At 41.0% G+C, this 22558-nt stretch overlaps 1 protein-coding gene across 4 annotated transcripts in view; it reads left to right on the forward strand.

Annotated features, from left to right (window-relative positions):
• Nucleotides 1–22558, forward strand: part of si:dkeyp-72e1.9 (syntaxin-binding protein 4) — a 73162-nt gene that overhangs the window by 42988 nt on the left and 7616 nt on the right. For all 4 annotated transcript variants that reach the window (XM_035180979.2, XM_035180978.2, XM_035180982.2 and 1 more), the window contains exons 7-15: nt 1596–1719; nt 2599–2740; nt 13105–13211; nt 13331–13472; nt 13818–13890; nt 17520–17608; nt 19980–20076; nt 20630–20757; nt 20891–20983. In XM_035180979.2, the coding sequence (XP_035036870.1) occupies nt 1596–1719; nt 2599–2740; nt 13105–13211; nt 13331–13472; nt 13818–13890; nt 17520–17608; nt 19980–20076; nt 20630–20757; nt 20891–20983 (995 nt within the window). The remainder of the gene's footprint in view (nt 1–1595; nt 1720–2598; nt 2741–13104; nt 13212–13330; nt 13473–13817; nt 13891–17519; nt 17609–19979; nt 20077–20629; nt 20758–20890; nt 20984–22558) is intronic.

Raw genomic sequence — 22558 nt, forward strand, 5'->3', positions numbered from 1 at the left:
AATTACCAACATCTGTTTCAGTCAGGAAGGAGGCAGCCAGCTGGTACAGATTTGTCGACACAGGGTTTGTGCACGTGAGCCCACTTGTGTGCTCTGTGCAGTTGATGGTGTTGATACATCAGACCTGAACTTCAAAATGAGGAGACATAGATTTAAAAAACGTATATGATGATATATGAAATAAAGTTAATACGTTATGTTCCCTGAATGCTCAAACTAAAACTGGCAGAGTTACTCTCTGTGGCTCTGCATGCACCAATATAAAGGTGGCACAGTGAAGAAATGTACTGTAAGTTTGTCTTCTCTTTGAAGCTCGATCTCTGTGTAATCACTCACAATATGAGGCCTTTTCAACTCGTTTTATTTTAGTCCATGACATCCCTGTTTATTGCTGAACAGCAGCATGAATAACTCCCCCACTCTGAGACTTACCTTTGATTCTGAGGACAGGAAAGATCAGATGTCACGGCAGTGGATAAAAAAGAAAAAAAAACAGGTCTGGGGTATATTTGGGCTGCTCGGCAGTTGTTTTGGTCAGCACACTGAGTATTATTCAGTGCTTAAAGCTGCGCAGACTTAAGAAATGTTTGACAGGACATGTTTTTCAGTAGAGCGACTCTGTGCCGCTGGAGCCATCTGTGGCAGCACAACTGATGAGAGCTTCTATTTGAACATGTCTGAGATGAGCACTACTCCTCCTGTAGAAGAAAGTGGGGCGGCAGTGGCAGAGGGGTAGAGCGGTTCGATCCCAGTCTTCCCCATCTGCATGCTGAAGTGTCCTTGGGCAAGATGCTGAACCTGGAATTGCCCCTCATAGAAAAAATATCTTTTATCTTTATATAACCCTGCTCACACTTTGACATCCTCTGGCAGGGGCCTATTAAATGTTCCAGCTTCTCAGCTAAAGAGCTCCCAGACTCGGGAAGAGCCTGTCTGAGGAAATACAAATACAACATTAGTAAAAAAAAACTAATAACGTACCACATTCTCTTATTTTACATATTTCTAGTTTTTATTATTGTCATGCATGGCCATGCTTTAATATTTCGATCACGCATTTTATTCTTTTATTATTGTGTTGGTATGTTATTTTTTTTTATTTGTGATGCATTTAGTAAATTTGTTTGTGTGTCGCTGCTGTTTGACTTGGTTATGGCTCAAGAATGCGGTGTGTCACTCCACTTCCATCGACATGTACCTCTCTCAATTGCTTATCTCTATAATTTACTGGCAGATAGTGTGTAAAACCTATAGGTAATGTAACATTGCAGATAAGAGACATATGAAATTAAAGCAAGAGCCCTTCACCACTGGTATGTCAGTGGACATAGGTATCTGCCAGGAAAAGGAGTGATGCGTCATTTGGAAGTCGCACACAGCATCAGTATATCATAATCAGCAGCGGCATATGTCACTATGAATTGGTAGATGCTGGTAAAACAGTCACGGCCCACTAAAAACCAGTGGGGTAACAGCTATGAACCGGCAAATGCCACGAGAACACGAGCAGCATACCATCAGCCACTTGTCAATCTCCATTTGGCACAATATCTTTACTTTCCCTTTTGTGTTTCATGTTCTGTGCCACTCCAAAGGCAATCGTTTCCTGGAAAGTACGTCATCCGGTTCCTCGTCTCGCTCTCAGAGTCCTTTGCTGTTGAGCCCAGCCGGCTCTCAGAACATGTTCAACAACAGTGGGCCCATGCTGCGCTCGCTCAGGTGAGAGCGATCAAAGGATTCACATGAACCATCACACTGCTCTCCTCTTGTTAAGAACAGATTTACAAACTGTTTAGTGGATTTGCACATGTACTGCTCTCACCAACTGGGCTGCTTATAATGCTATTTACAATCATCCACAGCTAGACGCTCTACCCAGCTCAAGCAGGACATGTGGACACAGCAAATAAAATACTTCCACGATCATTTGGAACAATGGAAAGTTTTTAAAAAAGAGTTCTGTTCATTGCAGTAGTTTTGTGCTAGAATAAGAGCCAAACTACCAGTGAAGACCTCACTTTGGAATGAGATACATATTCTGATGTCTTAGAAAGACTTGACTTACAGTTATTTGAACATTATTAACGCTTGTAGTTTTGTGTGGGGGTTTTACATAAGAAAACACCAAATGGATTGAGTGTTATTAAGGGAGGATGTCTCTTCATGTGGTACTACTTCCTGATGAGGCCCATACTGATCAACGCATATAAAGATTGACAGCTTCCTTATTTACTATAAATGAGTAGTAATTAGAAGCTTATTGGGACACATCTCTTGGTTAATGACCCAGTGGTTGTAGAATATGGTCGTGCAGAATGCAACATTAATGAGTGCTTTATAATGTTTAATAAAGATCCAAAATGCTCCTGACATTCATTCTAATAAACAATGAATAAGTGTACCTTTATATAAAGTGTTACACAAACTGGTATGTTCTTCCTATTAGCTGGTAAACCGTATGTACTAATATCAATGTATCTGTGATATCGGCCAATCACTTAAACTCTGTTCATTAGAGTGCACCAATGGCAGTAAGATGAATGGGTCTCACCCTTTTCTGTGCTTGAGAGTTTGATGTCTGTGTCTGTGTGTTGTCAGTCACCCAGGTGAAGGAGTGATTCAGCTGCTTTCAGTGGCACGATCCAGCAGTTTAGGCATCACCATCGGAGGGGGCTCCAACCGGCCTGATGGCCCCGCTGTCTTCATCCAGGAGGTCCTGTCTGGAGGAGACTGTCACCGGGTAAGAAACGAGGGCGACAGCTTCAAATACACAAAGTGAAATTGAAATCTAAAACTGCAGATTTTTAAATGACAAGGATGTTTAAAAGGGAGTAATGTTTCCGCGAGTGGTGTAAATAAATAAACCTTTACAAATGCAGGCAAGTTGTAAAATATCCGCAGTGATCGTGCACAAAAAGTTGGAATGTAGTGCTGCATTTATTAACTTTTTACTAATCTGAAATTTTATTTTTCAAACTGCATCAATTGTTTTTGAGCATCGGGGGGGGACACACAATCATCACTGATTTACATCCATTATATATTTTACGATGTTGGCCAACAGTTGCCTGATTTGATCTCATGTCTGAGTTATTGACGTCTCTATGTTTTGGCAATGTTTCCATTGTAGCAGTCTCATTTCTGATTGGAGGAACTGCTTAAGATTTTTAGCAGAATTTTAGAAGCAAAACATGATGTCTCAAAACTCATCAAGCTTGATGTCCACAGTCTACAATCAGTTCCAGCTAACAGTAACAGATCCTCCATCGTATGGGAACAACAGCATGAATCATACTGTTACACTGTGGCCCCAGAGCCCTGACTGGAGGACCCCGAGAATAAAACATAACTGAGATGGATGCAGTGCAGCAGCAAGGGACTGTCTGTAGGGAGGTGGAGCAAACATGGTGGAGGAGGCTAGTGCAGGGACAGAGGGATGAAGAGGGAGTGAAGAAGTGCATGTGCAGCTTTGGCCACAGATTAGTGTAAAATACTGCTGAGCCATGCTGAGCCATGCAATCTTGATCCTGATTCTGTGACTAGCTCTCTGACCTGGAGTCACAGTAACAGCCAACACACACACACACACACTGTGGTCACACACTCAAACATCACACATACTTTAGGGCCGCTGTGGTTCAGGGGGTAGAGCAGGTTCTTCACTAATGGGGAGGTCACTGTTTGAATTCCCAGCACTTCCAGTCCACATGTCAAAGTGTGCTTGGACTAGACAGTAAAATGGTTGACTTTATATAAATGCAGTTCATATACAAGTACAGGGACATGCCTGGGGGACCCTGACCCTTACCCTGAGCAAAATATAAAATATGTATCTTATAATGTTTTCTTAATTTATATCAGAAACTGAAAGTAACATTAATGAAAATTGACTACAGCAGTAATGTAACGTCAGCTGTGTGTTATGTTAACTGAACATCAGGTTCATTTGAGCAGACCTTTTGCTCGCCTACATTTCTTACTTTGATTTCAGCTATTTTGTTGCTGCTTCTAGTCACTTTTCATTCAGTTTTCTTTTTGTAAAAAAGAGCTGTGGTGAAATACACACTGTATTTACACTGTATTTCACCATCATGTATGGTGATACAATTTACATGACAATAATGAGTGAAGAAATGGAAATTCCACATTTGTATATAATAAGGTACATGAGATATGAGACTATAGTCTTTAGTTGCTATTCTGATTCTAATCTTATGCATCACCCACTGCTGACATTGGAGATGAGGAAATATTTCCTGATAATTCTTGTACACATTATTCAACATTCACATTTTAAGATCAATAATATTGTATGTACCGGAGGGGGTTGTATGTATATTATTTGATTTATTATATTGTCCAGCCCCACAGTTTTGACCTTTGCATCAGAGACATTGTTGAAAGAAAAGACAGTGAGCCAAGGCTTCCCCTCATTAAAGTGAGGGGTGGATACCTCAGCTAATCTCGCTGTTAGTCTCAGCGACACAGGGATCTGTTACTGCTTCTGAAATGGTGTTAAAGGGGAATTGATTTAGGGGAGTGCTGCAGGTTGCCAGCACTTAGTAGGTTTATAATATTAGGAGCACAGGTACAGTAGAGTAGAGCCATTTGAGCTTCTCTCTATCAGTTAAAGATGTATTTAGTGATATATATATATATGTGATAACTCAAGGTCAACTCACCAAGTTGAACTGAAGCTTTTGAATATCTATACATGGTCTTCATCATTGAGTTTTATCAGGACTATGTGATGATGTTAGAAATGCAGAACAGTAAGTTTGCTTTAAGTTCTGACTGTGTTGTCAATACAGCTAAAACCTCCTATGGCCTTTTTAAGACATGAACTCCGGAGGATGTCCACAGAATTGGGTCTGTACTATCTCCGGAGGTTGCCTTTCACACATGAAAAAAACACAACGAGAGATTTTCTGCTCAGACGCGTTCACAACAACAAAGAAACTGTTTTTGTTTACAGCAAATCAACACCAGCGTCTGCCCTTACCACAAAAAGCTCTTTTGACATCTTCGCCCATGTTTTCTATGTATGTGGCTCCAGTTTATCATCCTGAGACATTTGTTTGATTTTTGCATCTTACACATTTAAGAAATGTCATTCACTCGTGGTGAATCCTATTGAGGATCTCCTACTGTGTTCTCACATGGGCTCCTTTGGACATTCTATGCACTATTTACTTGGGGACTGGCCGGAGAAACTCAGGAGAAACTCTAGAAGCTCTCAGTCTGACATTATTGTTCACACACCTCTGGAGAATGTCTGGAGGTTCTCCAGAGTTCAGTGCATGTCTGAAAGCAGCTCTAGTCCAAACAACAGGCAACTGGTGTAATCATAATAATACTCATAAACTTGATTTATATACAGGGCCTTTCAAAATAAAGTTACAGAGTGCACACACATTGCAGACAGAAGTAGTTCTCAAGGTGCAGTATGCAACTGACCTGGGGAGAGAAGTCACTGGAGCACTAGCACACAGCGACACAGACATCAGAATCTTTTATACTATCATTTCACCTGCATGTCATCACCAAGATGCTGCTAGTGTGCTTCTTAAACTGGACTTTAAGAATACCAAGAAGAACCCAATCTGAAGATTTGCGGCTGCACTCTGGCTCATAGGGGAGCTGCATTTTAGAGACTGAAGCCAGAAGTCAGACCATGATGTTCTTTATATGTACTTATTACAATTTTAGAATTAGCAAAACATGTAACTGGTAACCAACACGACCAAATGTGATATCACTGCTGCAGATTATTCCCTATGCGAGTGTTTTTCGGGTTACTTGTCCATCTGTCGTTATGTAGTACGTCCATTCTTGTGAATCTCTTCAAATTTGGTACAAACATTCATTTGCACTCAAGGATGAACTGATTAGATTTCAGTGCCCAAAGGAAGGTCACAATGACCTTATGTGAATCTGGAAAAAAATATTCTGTTGACGGAAACTGCACTGTTTGGCGGAGGCATACAACCACACTGTGGTATTTCTAGTCTTTGAAATCAACACATGCATGAATGTAAAAATGTTCAATAATGTGGATGAAAATCTCGAAGTTTAGCACTTTCTCATTTTAACAATGCACAAAATGTGTTAAACAAGATAGGTGACACACAAGAGGTAGGACGTTTTTTTTCAAAGGCTGGTCTGCATTCAGGCAGATACAGTACACAGCAATGCCTACAACTGTTGGAGTAAATCTGCACAATCATAATGTAAAATCCTTTCAACAGTAAACCAGCTATAGTGCATTGATCTTACATATACACTCATTAACTGTACATATACATAGAGTACACACTGTGTGCTGTCAGGCTAATACTGGAATAGTCAGCAGGACCTTGAGAACCTTTCTGGTGATAGTTTTAGCACAAAATGACTCGACTTGATACAGGCTTCAGATGCAATCGAACAATCTTGTGTTGTCTTGCAGAAAATTGTGGAACTGTGTAAAAATTGCAATTGTTGTCATAATGTATAATTATTCCAAGTAAAGCGAATGAAAGATAAGGTGAAGAAAGTTGGAGTTTTAGAAAAAAGTTTTATTTCGGTCAAGGTTGAGTAATTTCTCCAATGGTCCAGCCAATACTATACGCGATATACAAATAAACAATACAATTCTGTATCAATACCACAATACACCACATTACAAACACCACTATGCCAAAGTATTTACAGAATTTCTCTTTTATCTGTAGCGTCACCTCGACTTGCCTGAAGGAAATTTACATCAAATGACAAACACAATCCTGTCAGTTCATTAAATCCTGTTGAATATTTAGGAATACACACTGAATCAGAGAATATCCAGCACTGCTTGAATATTTTTGGTGTTGCTTTGGTGTCAGTGCTGCTCCAATAGAGAATTCCCAGAGTCCCACAACAGACACGCTGCACCGAGTGTGAAGGTCAGCCATCAAGCTAGGACTCTGCTTAGGGCATCATCCTGCTGCTCAACTAACCCCCACCCCACCCCCTGGCACACCTACACACACACACACACACACACACACACACACACACACACACACACACACACACACACACACACACACACACAGAGAGAGAGAGAATTAGTGGTCAGAATTGGGATACAGCGACCTTCTCTTACATGCTACTTAATCTGTACATGCCACAGGAGCAGCAGCAGAACCTGCAGTTCTGATCTTGTGTGTGTCATTCAACCCTCACTCCTTCAGCACCTTCTCAAGACATGATAAATTAACAAATTCACGGTATTTTTAAACATGGCTGAGATTCTGCTAAATTACCACTGTGGTTTTTATTGAAAAGAAACACAAGGTGGATTAATCCACATTTAGTGCTCTAGTTAGTATTTGTGGCAGAAGGATGTTCTTTATGAGATTGAGTCATAATAAATGTGTTTTCATGGTAATGAAGGATTGTATCATTAAATTCTTAATAGGTTTTAGTTTACAATGGAGCTCTATGGAACAGAGGGATAAGATACATTAATCTTTTGTCCACAAAAGGAAACAATAAAGAATGAAAGAAGGAATAACACCTTATCATTACACATCCACTTTTTATGTCCTGAGGGCAGCTGGCTCTTAGCCTGACAGACCCAGTACAAACCTGATATTTACATTCCTCCTGAGTGATCCGATCACAGGTGGTTAGCGCTAAGTTCCGGGCTGAAAGCACCCAAATGCGTCCTGAGATCCCATCACTTGTACCACATAGGAAGGTGGTCTGGGACGCATGTGGTCATATTCCTTTTCTGTGTGAACACAAATGTGTCCTGGGCCACATATGAAGGACCACCTACTCAGCTGACGTCACTGACCTGCTCCAGTTTCTCAATGAAACAAATGTATTTTTACACTTCTCGGTGTCAATACACTGATTTGTATGTGGTCACCTTCACTGTATCAACAGTGATCACCACATCATGATTGAAACCTTTCTTTAAATGGTACAATTTGTCTTTCCAGCTCAGCTGGATTAGATTCATTAAGCCCCTCCTGACTCCTTCTTGGGGTGGGTTAAGGGTTAGAGAAACAATAACAGTAAAAAAGCTCCATATATCCTGACAGGAAGCTGCTGGTAAAACAGGTTGGATGAGCTGAGCACCCTGGACGTCAGAGGGAACGTTCAGCCTTTTACCGAAGCAAGGCAGCATGTGTCGGTTAGTGCTCCTTCATGACCTCACTGGAGGCCTTCATGACTGCTCAGTCTGACGGATGAGCAAAGGAATGCTACTTGGTAATGAAGGCTGCATCAGGATATTATGTTTGAGTTTACCAAACTGACATAACCCTGTGAAATGCTGACTATGCATCAGCCTTCAGATTAGAAAAGGCTGAAACACACTTTAACTGTTGCCCTGTTAAAGGATAGTTCTGGCATTCCCGCAACAAAGCATTTGTTCAGGCAGCGCACTGAAGACCTGCGTGCATTCACTGATCTGCATCAGCTGTTTGATTCACGCTTCACCATCATTGGCTCGTTCATATTAAATTAACTCTAAGCCTTAAGGCGGCTGCAGTGACTAACTGACTGGTAGATGAACAAGACATCCATATATGTGTTTGTTGGATTGAGATTTCCCTTAAAGTCACTCTTTGCTGTATCTTGCTCTAAATGGTAAATTCTTTAACCCATCTTTTTCAGACTGAACTATCACTAATATTGATATTGTTCACACTTGACCCAATGTCATGGGAATTATGTGCATATTTAAAGATTTGGCAAGGAGCTCAAGTAAACATGTTGATCGATTGGATATACCACACGTGACCTAAGGCTCCTTCATGCTCAATGTTAGATACAGAATAAAATGTAACCTTCTGTCAGTACTCTGCGTTCATTTTGTTCATATTTCTGCACATCTTGGATACAGAAGTAAAGGGGCAGTGTAACCAATAGTTCACAAGGAAGAATTTTCAATTTGGTTGGTAAGGATTCGGTATGAAACGATAGATATCCAGTAGATGTTAATTTACCTGGACACAGGGACAAGGACTTTCTGAAGAGGTATGCACATGCAAGTTCAGACCTGTATTTACACACATCTAGAGTTTTGAGACAAGAGATGACATGAGAATCATCATGGACAGTGTTATTCATGATGCCTTGTACACATGTGAATGGGCTGCCTTTATTTATATAGCACGTTTCAAGTCTTAATGACCACTCATTAAGACTTAGACATTAAGACTAAGTGCTTTGAGTGGTCATCAAGACTAGAAAAGCGCTATATAAATACAGACCATTTACTCAAAGTACTTTACATATAGCTATTTTTTATTATAAATAGAAATTGAGAATATAAACTTAAAGCCTCTACAATTAACTTTTCATGTATGTTGATTTTTCCAATGTCTCCTGTTGTGAAAATCTCAGTAAAGCCAGCATGTGCGTTTGTTTTGGAAGGAGTGAAAAATAGATAGTCTGCGGTTTGCAGGATGTATAGCCATCGATAATTTTTATGACGTATGGGCATGACCAGTTTGAGATCTGATGATTGAAGTCCCCCACTACAATGATCACACCGTCTGGGTGAGCCGTCAGCTGTTTGTTGATGATGTCATTCAGCTTTTCAAGCGCTACCTGAGCCTTAGCTTGTGGGGGAATGTATGCACCATAATTGTCTTCCCTAGTCTGCATGCCGAAGTGTCTTTGTCAAGATACTGAACCCCAAATTGAGTCCTCTCATAGAGAAACGTTGCAAATAGATGCACTGTATGAATGTGTGTGTGAATGGGTGAATGTAAAACTGTACTGTAAAGAGCTTTGAGTGGTCATCAAGACTAGAACAGTGCTATATAAATACAGACCATTTACCAACTGCTATAATTGTGAATCCCCTTGGAAAAAATAACGATCTGCACCTACCATGAGGAGCTCTAGGTCTAGACAGCCTTGTTCATCAACAATGTCCACGGCTGTGCACCAGCTGTTGTTCACGTAAAGAGATGCACTTCCTCCTCTGCTCCTCCTGGAGTCCCTCATTCGGAAGCCATACTTTGATCTCTGCGTCAGGGATGTTGTTATTCAGCCAGCTCTCTGTGATGAATGTCACACAATGAGGCGGAACTAAATCTCAAATCATCACACATCACACATCACACATCACACATCACACATCTGATGAATAAATTATCATAACTTTGGAGTAAAATCTTTATTTTGTGCACAGTCGTTTTATTCCTGCTCTGATCACATTATTCCCTTCACAGACGTCAGTAATTCAGTACACTGTTGTGCTTTCTGTTTTTGATTTTGCAGGTATTACAGCAGTGTACAGTAGGCCATGTTATGGTGTTAATGTGTTACCGGGTTAACTTATAACCATTTAGTTTGTAACAATCACTTTGCCATGCACGCAGCAGCAGAATGCATATAAGGAAACACTGATGTGTATCTTATATATGTATATATTAGGGTCCTTTTCTGACAAAGCTAAGTAACAATAACTGCTGACTCCTCCACATTCATTAAATGAAGTGTTTCACAGGCTTTTTTAGAATGATTGTGTATGGGAAAACATTTTTGCATATTACTTTGGATACTATTATGGTATCAAAAACAACAGAAAGGATGGACAAAACTACAAAAACTACTATAGTACTCCAGTTCTATTTAAATGAAATTAGCCAAACAGTTGTATATGCTCCTCCTGTTTGCACATACCCCTGGCTTTCTTCTTGTCCTCCTGCATCCCCTCCTTCCCTCTCCCCAATCCCATCCTCCTCGCCTCGCTGTCCACCCACTCACTGTCAACTGTGGGCAACATGACAAGCAAGGAAAGATGGAGTATAAAGGGGGGTGGCAGAGAATGGAGGAATCTGTGATTGTGCTTTTATGCATGAAGGAAGCTGTTTCTACAAGATTAGAAATTCAAGATACCAGTGAGTACCACTGACTCACAGAGACCACTTGAGGCTAGCAGTGCCTCAGGGCTAAGAATATATCCCATGATCCCTGTCTATGTGCAGAGGCTTGTACTTTTTGTTTTTTTATCAGTAAAGTGACATGCTGCTCCTAACAAAAGGATGAATTTGGTCGGGAACATCTTACAGCTGTGGAACATGTTCCTCTCTCTTCACAAAGACTAAATGCTGTCAGTATTATTTGCGTTTAGTGAGAACCTTAAGACTGAAACTTGCATCTTTTTATTTCACCAGGAAGGTTGTTTTCATTGCTGTTTTTCTTTTAGCAGGAATGTGCAAAAACCTATTAAACTAATTTTCTTTAAATTTGGTGGAATGGTGGGTTAACTTATAGAGCAGTGGAAGGTGCTTTAAACCTCAGGTCACAATCACCCACAAACACACACACTCACTGATGGTACATCGTGGGGCCCAGGGGTCTTTCCCAAGGATTCGACATGCGTACGGGGGGGACAGAGGATACAACCTTTCAATTAGTGGACAACCTCCTCAACTACTCCCACTGCCAGAGGTTTGGCAATCTGTCAAATTTCATCACTGCACTACCGCCAAGTGGCCCCAAAAAAGGAAAACAAATGTTAATACAGTACTTCTGCTGCCAAAACGTCCACATGTTCATTTAGTAAGTAAGATTTTGAATGTAGTAGTTTCACATGTCAGAGCCAAAGTTAATATTTAGCTTGTGTTATGTAGATGTTTGTTTAGGCTGTAGATATTTAATTCTAATAAAAACACAATGCTTGTATAAAGTTCTGGCTCGAATACATGTCATTATAAGTTGAATAGCCGTCTCTCTGAATCAATCCAGCATCAGTGCTTTTTCACTGATTTACACTCTGAAAATCCCCACTAACAGATTGTGAATGGCACAGATAAGTAAGACGCATGCATCTGTGTTGGAAACAGGGCACGATAAAGCAAAGCTGTATTTCTATACTGTCACGAAGTGTCTTTAACGCTGTACGCTAAAGCCTGGCTTTGTCCCAACAGCAACTGACACTGACCCGCTCTGTTTCTCAGTCTTCTGCTTATAGAAGCAGTTTGTTCATTTCCCCCAAATCCCAACTCTTAATCCCTTGTGTCATAGGAAGCAGGCTAGCATTTCATGCACTGTCATTTGCTGTATGGGATGAGTCAGCAGGGGATTATGCAGCCGTGCATTTATCAGGACAGTGGTAGCTCTAAGGTGGCTAAACGCCATAGACAGAAAGGAGAGATTTGTATGTAAATTAGTGAAGGGGATAGTCTTCAGCGGCTGCATTTACCAGTCAAGATCATCAGTGTACTACACTGTGTGATATTTTCTTCTGGATCTTACTTTTGTTCTGTTTTGTGTTGGCTTTAATTGTTTATTATTGGTTTCTGTCACTGTGTCACATTTGTCAGTTGAACTGTGCCCTTTATCTCAGTTTGACCTCGGGTTTGAGAAATCAGGTGTGACTCCAGTTTGAAACAGTTTTTGACAAACAGCTCTTCTAGCTGTCAGTCCATCATCAAGTTTTAACCTATGCCATGACAACATGTAGCGTGTCCTATGAACATGAAACATGAGGCCTCCCATTACCTGAACCTTTAATAACCTTATGAGGCTCTATAGCACTGAGTCTGGTAAACTGGAATTGTTAAGACATATTTCAATGGAAATAAATACAAAACAATTAGACTACATGAGCTATGTCATGTTTACAGGCTGCTTGTTAGGCCATTGAATGAAGTGGTTCTGGGTGGTGTTGGTTAGGCAGCATGGGTGAGGGAAAGAATGTGAGCCCTATGAAAGAACCTGGTTTTCCACATTATTTGGTTATAAAATATTACCTCATCTTCATCTAAGTCACAACTCCAGACAAACACAATGTGCTGAAGCTAATTAAGCACAAGCTATTATAATCTTTGGTGCCTTCATTGAACACTCCCATTAAACATTCATGCTGCTGGCTACATGTTACATTGAAATTCCTGAAGAGGAAAATAATTCATCGTGGCTGTACTTGGATTGGTGCTAAAATTCTTGGCAGTGGCCTATATACTCTTATCATAGGAAAGATCCCATTAACACTGACGGAGAAACCATTAGGGGCAGTGTGGAGTTCAGTATCTTGTCTGAGGACACAACTCATGGCTTTAATAGAACCACAACCTCCAGATTAAAGCTGTGTGTCTCACTTTTGTCTAGGATGGACGTTTGAGGCCTGGAGATCAGCTCATTGCCATTAACAAAGAGTCCTTGATAGGTGTGACCCATGATGAGGCCAAAGGCATGCTGAACAAAGTCAAACTCAGGTGGGTGCTGCTTGTATTGGTTAGAAATTCCACGGGAGTCGATGAATCTCTGCAGTAACATTGAATACAGTGTGTCGTGTGTACATACTCATGTCTTTGTATTTGTCTCTTGTGTCCAGCCAAGACACTGCAGTGGAGATAGCCTTCATCCCAGGTAAAGGACTTTTCCCAAGCAGCACATCTCTCCACAACGGAGTCCAGCGAGCTGCAGGGAACAGCCACAGCTCTGGACGTTTAAAGGTCCACATCAGATCACCTGAGGTCAGCTTCACACTATAACACAGCTCCAGACTTTCTGCATGGACTTGTATTACTACTGATTTATTAGTGCTGAAAAAAGCTTAAAAAAGCAGTAAATTAATGAAAAGTGGAATGGAAATGTATCTGGATTTGGTTTCCAAACACACCTATAGGCTCCTGTATCAGTTTACTGATGCACCATATGTATACTGTATATAATTTACTGCTTTTGGAAAATCAGCAAATCAATAGTAGCTATTATCTCTGGATCCCTGGATTAAATATCATCAACATGACATTTTTTATTATATATTTTTTCCACAATCAAATACTGTATATGTGTGTGTGTGTGTGTTTTCTGTGCAGATCTGTACAGAGGAGGTAGCCCAAGTGTCCTCTCCTTCTCCTGACATCTGCCCACCAGATATTCACATTTCAGGTAGAACACCTCACTACACACTCTGTGAGATACAGGGACTTGTTTGATTCATATGATTAAATGGAACTTCAAAGGATACGTCTATAGCGATATTTAGTTTTCCTTAACAGAGAGTGAATGTATTCTACTAACAAATTCTGTGTGTCGTCAGGATAAAAAAACGGTGTCATACACGTGGAGATAAGAGCTGACGCCAGCGTTGATGTGCTGTAAACAATGTGATCTCTGTAGTGGAATTAATAAGTTACAAAGTCTCCTGTTTACTGTTAACAACACAGATTACTGTACATAAAAGACTAATAGGATGCTTGTCACTACCAGATTTGCACTGATATGTATTTGTAGTTGTTTTTAAGGAGGTATGATTTAAATTGACTTGTCCAGATATGTATAAGCTATATGTGTGTATATATATACATACAGTATATATAGAGATATGCTTTATGTGCTTAGACGGTTAATACTTTGGTTAACACAAAAACACTGGTTATAATGCCATGTTTATCCTGATTACTTATATAATGTGGTTTGACAAAGCGGCTCGAACTGATAAAGTACCATTAAACTGCTGCCAAATCAGGGTTGAGATTTTCAGCTATTTGTCCTTGAAGTCCCTCAAATCAGACACATTTTAGAAAAAGCCAACTGATCTGAGAACGAAAAATGGGGAACAATTTCTCCTTTACAGGGACTGAGGATTTGGTGCAGAGGAAATTGAATTTAAATTGGGATTTAAACGAAACCACAGCACAGTAGGGGACCTCCGAGTGCACAGGAATGTGAGGGCTACTGTAAAAGTCCCTTCTTAGCCATTTGTTTTTAGAAACTACAGAATTAAAGACAGAATAAATTATAGAGAAAAAAAATGAACTGAGGGAGAAGTAGACAATGTGGTGATTCCATCCTTCATCTGCAGAGTAGAGGATGATAACCAGTAAACATTTCTGACCTCAAGCCTACAGCTCATAGATTGAGATTAACCCGAGTTTCAGGGGATTTCTCTACATGATCCACAAGGACTCATTGGTTTGAAAACATTATGTAGTTGGTACTATCATCATTGATGGTTGAAAAGGAAATTATCTTTTTAATATTGAGGTTTTAGTGATGTGATACCTATACTGCACTTTTCTAGTCTCAAAGCATGTTATAGTGCAGTTTGCCAATAAACCCATTCACACAGACATTCATGCAGAACATCTATGTGCAGCACTTTCTCTATCATACACACATACACCCAGCCAGGGGCCATATGGGGTTCAGTATCTTGCCTAAGGACACTCCAGCATGCAGGATGGAGGAGCTGGGGATCGAACCACCGACCTGGACTGTTCCTACTCTTGTGCCAGGGTTCATTCATTCTTTCATGCCCCGCCCCTCCTCAAAATGTCATGTTAATCAGTTAAGTAGTTTTTGCATAATCCTACTAACAAAACAAACACAGACTAAAACATAACGCCCTTGCCCGAGGTAATAATGAAACTGTAAACGGCTAAAATATGGACACTTTAATCAAAGAGGTGTTTAATGGGTGTCCAACCAGTGGACATGAAAACAAACTATTTTTACATATTTTCCTTAAAACTGAAAAGAGCTTAAAACAGAATGTAAAAGTGCTTATTAATTAAACAGAAAGATTTAAAACAGACCAGCAACCCTAATGTCAAAGGACGCCTGTACACTCCAGCTCAAAGCCACTCAATCGCCTGTCCCAATCCTATTGGCCTGGATTAGCCCAGCTCAGGTCATTACCTATAGGTGCTGTGACCACTTAGCTCACCTCCAGGCTCCCATTGATAAAGCCACATGGTAGCTTGGATAGTTTGTGGTGAAGTCAGGAGTCACACAATGGACACACAATGGACAGATATCATAGTCATTTCTTTATGTTTAAAGAATTATCTTTAAGGTAATGTACAAGCTATAGTGCAGTCTCACAGAGTCACTGTCACTTTAAAACTGTGTAGAGTTGCTCTAAATCACAAAATGTCAAGACACTTTACATCGTGAGATCAAGACCTGAATATATTAAAGAGAAATTGAGAATGAGCACTGGAGAGGAAAGCTTCTACAGAACCAGTCACAAGAACATTTCCTACACCTGCTCACGCCACTGATGAGTCTGGGTCACACATACGCACGCTCTCCTCTTTGAGTCAGCTGACCTCACTGACAACATGACCTTTTGTCCTGTCTGCCTCGGCCTAAAGCCCAGCAGGGGCACAGGCCAGGGAAGGTGTTCAATCCTGTTAGGGAGATAAACTGACTTGTGACGATATGTGTAAGACCCTGTTTGCATGCAACTGTGATTACCAGGGGTCCAGATCAGTTTCAAACAGCACTAATCTTCACTGTAGAAACAGTCATTTCCAAAACCACATTCAGTACAAGAACGTTGATTGGTGAGAACCTTAGTGAGATTGTTTTTAAGCTCTTCTTTTACTGCCGAAAGTGAACCAAAAGTTAGTCCTATACTTGAAGTGTGTGTGTGTGTGTGTGTGTGTGTGTGTGTGTGTGTGTGTGTGTGTGTGTGTGTGTGTGTGTGTGTGTACATATTCAACGTCACCACTGGTTGCCCAACTTTTATTGTGACTCTCTAAAATGTATTTTACGACCACAAATATTTTGTACATACTGATGAAGTTGGATTTCACAGGTTTCACAGGATATTTCATGCTAGAACAACAACAGTGTATGATGTGGAGTGGTATCAGGGTTTAAAGCACAACACAACAGCAGGTCTGGGGGCAGTGTAAATCCTTTGGTGAGGGCAAGGAGGAGGTGGAGGTTAGTGACTTCAATAAGCTCATACCCCCTAGCAACAGGGGGTGTGCAGACGCACACACTCGGAGGTCAGCGTGCCATAGCGAGCAGACATACGAATCTGGGACAGACAAACTCATCAAATTAATATTGGGATCTGGCTGTCTGCCCTCCCCTCTCGCACAGTTTTTCCTCACTCTCATCTATGTAATCATCCACCTTTCCCCCACTCCTCTCTTTTTAATCATCTGCTTTTCACCCCCACCCCATCCCTCACCCGAATACACCTCCCCTACCGACACAGCTACCCTCTTCCACCAAATCCACAGAGAATATCTGTCCATCCACTCTGATATTACAGATTATCCAATGATATTTCTCCTTCTGTTGTTTACTTGGTGCACTGTGGCCTCACATACACTACCCTCCCTCTGTTGATAGACCAATAGCTCCTGCTGTGTTGTCATCGCCTGACTGTGTTTTCTACGTATTTTTTCCACATGGGAATGTTGTTGATACAGGTGGTGGCTGTGGCTCAAGGGATACAGGTGGTCGTCCACTAACCACAAAGTTGGTGGTTCAATCCCCGGCTCTTCCAATCTGCCTTCTGAAGTGTCCTTGGGGCAGATACTGAACCATAAATTGCAGTGTATGAATCATGTGATAGAAAAAGCCCTGTGTAAAGAAGTGTTGTATGGCTTGTACTGTAGAGCACTTTGAGTGGTTGGAAGCTCTTAATACATTTGGTCCATTTAACGCCTGTTTTTTGCCTTTCCCCATGTCGTCGTTGAGAATGATCTTCTTCACTCCTTTTGTCTTCATCTTCTTCCTCTTTTATCCACTTGTTCCTTTTTGCCTTTCTCTAGGTTCAACAAGCCAGAGGTCACCAACAGCAACCAAACCTAAGATCACACTGGACCCCCACATACGCCTCAAATCAGACAAGTTAGACTTGGTGAGTGCTGTGCTCTGGTCAGACAAGTTGTTTTAGAGCCGCTAAACCTATTTCTCCTTGGGTGGGATGCTAAACATGTTCTCCCATTTGCACTGATGTGGGTGTGTTTGAATATTCCACCTGCTATGTTTGACTGGTGCATCACTTGCTGTGTGATGACTCCAGTGTTGTAAGTGGCTGAAGAGGTGGCCTCCTCTATTGTCGACCACGGACATCAAGGTTGGACGTGTCGTTCATCCACAGTCAAACTACAGAGTGTTTATCTGAGTTACCAGAGCCTTTCAGTCAGCTTCCCCTCTCTCATCAACACAGACCTGCTGCTCACTGGATGGTTTCTCTGAGTAAAAACTAGAATGTTGTGTGTGAAAAACTCAGATCATCAATTTCACAAAGACTCAAATAAAAAATCTTGAGTCACAGTCAAAGTCCCTGGGATCACATGTTCTCATCATTGGGATGTTTGATGGGAACATGAACGGAGGCTTCTGACCTGTTTGTTTGGTCATGTGGTGTCAGAATTATCAGAACAACGAGTTACTGACTGGGAAAATTCACAGGGATCTCAAGTGAGAACAACTCGGAAAACAACTCGAAAATGTGGGTACACGACTTGCCAAGTGTCTGACATCATCACTTATAGACTCACATAATTTCACAATCTGGTCTACATAGTAGTTTCTAATGTCAACTTGTTAAATGTTCACTTGCATACTGTTTGTAGCACCTAACAGCAGACTGTTAAGCCAGTACAGACGTTTTGTATCATGAACATGCACGTTCTAAATGATCTAGATGCCTGTCACACCTGATCCCTTTCCTTCGCTCCTCATTATCACACATATATTGGAAAAAAGATGTCATGGTGTTGTTTCAATTCTCTAAACACATAAATACAACACATGTTGTTTACAGCGTCAATGTTTTTTCCATATTCTGACCTTATATCACATGAACACACCGAAGTCTGAACAAGGACTTCACAACTCAGGACACGGGCGCTTCTGAGGAGCACGTGTGTCTGCAGGATTGTATACACTGCACTGCTGCCACATGATTGGCTGATTGGATAATAGGGAAGGGTACAGGTGTTCCTGTACTCAGTTTGCTTGTCTGGTCACAGATCATACATGTAACCTAAGCTACAGTAAGTATGTAACCAGCTGTCATATAGAATCCTGAAGTGCTTTTCTATTCTATTCTATTTAAAAGGTCATACCATAATTGTATTTTAATCTATTTTTATTTCATTGCTCTACAATGTTCTATCTATTTAATCACATTATTTTTCCCTTTCAACTTATCTTTTTTTTTCATTTCTTTATCATTCTTATACCTCTTTCATACTACTAATCTTTTATTGCATAAACATTTTTTTGAACAGTGCTTTCTGATTTTTTATTATTTTCTTTTAATTGTGCCTTTGTATTGTTTCCGTCCTGTACAGCACCTTGACTCTACCTCTGTGCTCATAAGTAAAATGGCTTTGCCTAAGTCTATAAAACTAACGGTAAAAGTGTATAAAATGGTTTAAAAATAAACTGATGATGTAGTTAATATTTATGTATTTGGGTTTGTACCCTCATGGTTGAATGCACTTATTGTAAGTCGCTTTGGATAAAAGCACTTCAGCTAAATGAAATGTAACGATGCTGGTGTAGAGAGCAGTCTAACATAGTGTTCATCAGATCATTCAGTGAACCTTATGTTCCCGTTATATTACTGTATTACTTCTGTATCTACACCAAAAAATGAAGCAAATTAACACCAAGGATTTTTTTCACAATTTTTCACATTTCACCTCCCTCCTGTTTTTCCTCTGCCCTCTGCACATATTTATTACCATTATTCAGCTTTGATTTGAGTTTTGTCCGGATCCTGCCCAGCCGTAGGTTGACCCTAATCTACCAATTCATTATTGGGATTAGTGAGACAGAGAGAGAGTTTAAATGTTGAATACAGGCACAATTCTCTTTTGATCTGTTGGCTCCTTTTTAAAATGCAAAATAGAGAGGGAGAGAAGGATTATGGGTATTTTTAGCCTTGAGAGATACTGTAATAGGTGAGGAAAAGTCACAAGGAGTAAAAAACTGATGAAAAAGGAACGGAGAGCAACAGACAGAACTTAGTACAAAACCGATATGTCAGGCTCACACCTTGTGTAAGGATCAGACAGCTGAAGCTATTCATTCTACAAACTCTTGTCAATCGTTCACTACTTCCAATCTACTCTTTGAATAATTATTGAATATGCACTTGCTGCGTGACCTCAGTACATTGACACTAAATCCTGTTGTTCTTCTCAAGTGGTGGTATAAAAATATCTGCATGTGCCTCTGTGATTTCATCCCCTTCACCGTTCTGTCTCTGTCAGGCTCTGTCCTTCCTCGGGCTGGATGTCAACGAAGAGAAGAGGAAGAAGTTGAGACAGAATCTGACCACAGACCCACAAGGCACTGTGGCCTATGGAGGTTAGGAGCACACACACACACACACACACACACACACACACACATCCAGTTGCGTCAACAGCAAGGTGAAAGATCTGTGTTGAAGTCCTGTCAAGTCACAGGCTGCATGTCACTTACCGGTTGTGTCACGTTGTGTACGGTGTCACGTTGTGTAACCATGAGGCAGCTCTGTCTCTCTTTGTACCCGGGCTGCTGGTCAAAGTGCAGCATGTCATTGACTACATGCTCAAAGCACCTGTCTTTGCCTGAAGATGTCATTTACAACATGAATCAATGTTTATGCACAAAAAGCTGCCAAAACATATGAATTCTATTTTGAATAAAAGTGACATTCTAATGAAGAACAATGTGAACACTGTGCTTAAAAAGATATGTAGAAGCTAAAGAGTGCCAGTGGATATGTATTACACCACTGTGTGTAGGTAATGATGTATTTATTCAATTCTTATTTTACTAATGATCTCTGAGATTTCCCCCCTGTCTGTTTGGCCATGTTGACTCTGGTTTTTCTGTCGTCAACATTTTCTCATTTGTGTTTGTCTGTAACACTCAGACTTTGTGGAGGCCACAAGGAGCGTCTTTCAGGAGAACCTGGAGGAGCTGGGTTTAGGGGCGGGTCCCTTCATGTTCTCCTATCATGAGGCAGCCAGCCTGATGGACACATCGGCCTTCCATTCACCTGTAAGCAGCTCTCACAGCCCCTCATAGGCCTGCAACATCCCAAAGTCTGTGACTGTGACCCTGGTTCAAAACCACACAATATACAAAAACTGTGTGTGTGTGTGTGTGTGTGTGTGTGTGTGTGTGTTTGCAGACGTATGAATCTGAATGCAGCTACAGCAGTGAGGAGATGGAGCAGTTTCAGACGGAGGTGAAGCAGCTGCAGACCCAGATGAAGCAGTTGAAGGTGAACACACACACACACACACACACACACACACACACACACACACACACACACACACACACAGTACTGGTTGATAGATAAAGCTTATGTGAATGTCACAATACAATTACTGCTTATAAAACTGTTATCTGTAACTTACTGAAGTATTTGTTAAAGATCCTCTTGGCACATTGAGCCCTGTAAGGGACAGGAAGTCCTGCAGGAGTTGTCGGACCATGTGAACTGAGCAGGAATAAAACTGGTGCTGAACACCTTTTATGTGATGTGACAGACAACATCTGTTGATGAGCTCACTGTTACTGTCACACGTCATTATTGACTGTCTTCTGTCTTATTTGTTGACAGAACATGAGCAATGAATCCTCTCTGCCCACACTTTGTTTGGCTTCTGTAAACAGAGACACCAGTTGCTCTTCTGCAGGGCGGCCCAAACCTTTATGGGGCCTGAAGCAGAATGTGATTTGAATATTGTGCCACCAATAATGTGCTTGACCATTAACACACCTACTGTAAATCTAAGACACCAGGTGGGAATCTTTAGGCACCTCACTATTCCATTTGATTCTGATTCAGAGGGCTACGATTCGATGACAAAACAATTATGCATCTCGATGCATCAAAGAATTTTATTTCGATACATGATTAATTTTTGTATCACCTTGTCAATAGAGGTGTGCATCTTCACAAGCCTCATGATTTGTGCTTTAAAAAAAGTATTTAAGACTGTTGGTTTTATTACACGTGTGCTGTAATTTAAAAAATAAGGTTAGTCTATAACGGTGGTCAGTACTCTCCACATTGATTTGACATTCATTCAGTTTAGACTTCTGTGCTGCAGCTTTAGCCTTTACTGTATCAGGGCCCCCCCCTGGGCTGCATGGAGGCTCATTACTCCGCTCTGCTCCTCTGCCTTTTTCTAATTACTCACACGATGATGTCAGATCATGAATCGGGATCATTCCGGTCACTTTAACCCTGATGTCCTGGCTGTGCGCGTCACAGTAAACACTTTAAATACGTGCCTCATAAACTCTAAAGCGAAACAACAAACACAAAGTAAATGTTGTGACTGTTCGGGTCCTAATAACTTCTGATTAGTGTTGGTGTTTATTGTTTAAGGCTAAAGTGAGCACAGGTCAGCGAGGGAGTGGAGGGAGGACACTCAGACAGAGACCCTGACACAGTAAAAGACGACCGGACCTTTAATGTGCGTCTCTGTCCTGATCCTGAAGCAGCGCTGATTAGAATTTTGCAGCGGCGGGACATCAGTAAAAGAAAGAACGTAGCGGAATGAAACTTGAATCGATTATGTTCAGTCTCTGCATCGATGCAGAGTCGTCCACGTCCGCATCGTGATGCATCTAAGAATCGCGAAATTTCCACACCTCTATAAGACACCCAGTATCTGTCTGATTATTTACCTCTGTCAGGGAGCTTGTGTTTTCACCCCTGTGTGTCTGTTGGTTTGTAGGTTTGTTTGTTTCTAAGCAAGATTACACAAAATCTACTGGAAGGATTACCAGTAAACTGGGTGGAAGGATTTGGTATGGGTCAGGGATCTGGATCAGGGGATGG

The sequence above is a fragment of the Hippoglossus stenolepis genome, chromosome 16 (assembly GCF_022539355.2).
Source record: "Hippoglossus stenolepis isolate QCI-W04-F060 chromosome 16, HSTE1.2, whole genome shotgun sequence".
Lineage (NCBI taxonomy): Eukaryota > Metazoa > Chordata > Actinopteri > Pleuronectiformes > Pleuronectidae > Hippoglossus > Hippoglossus stenolepis.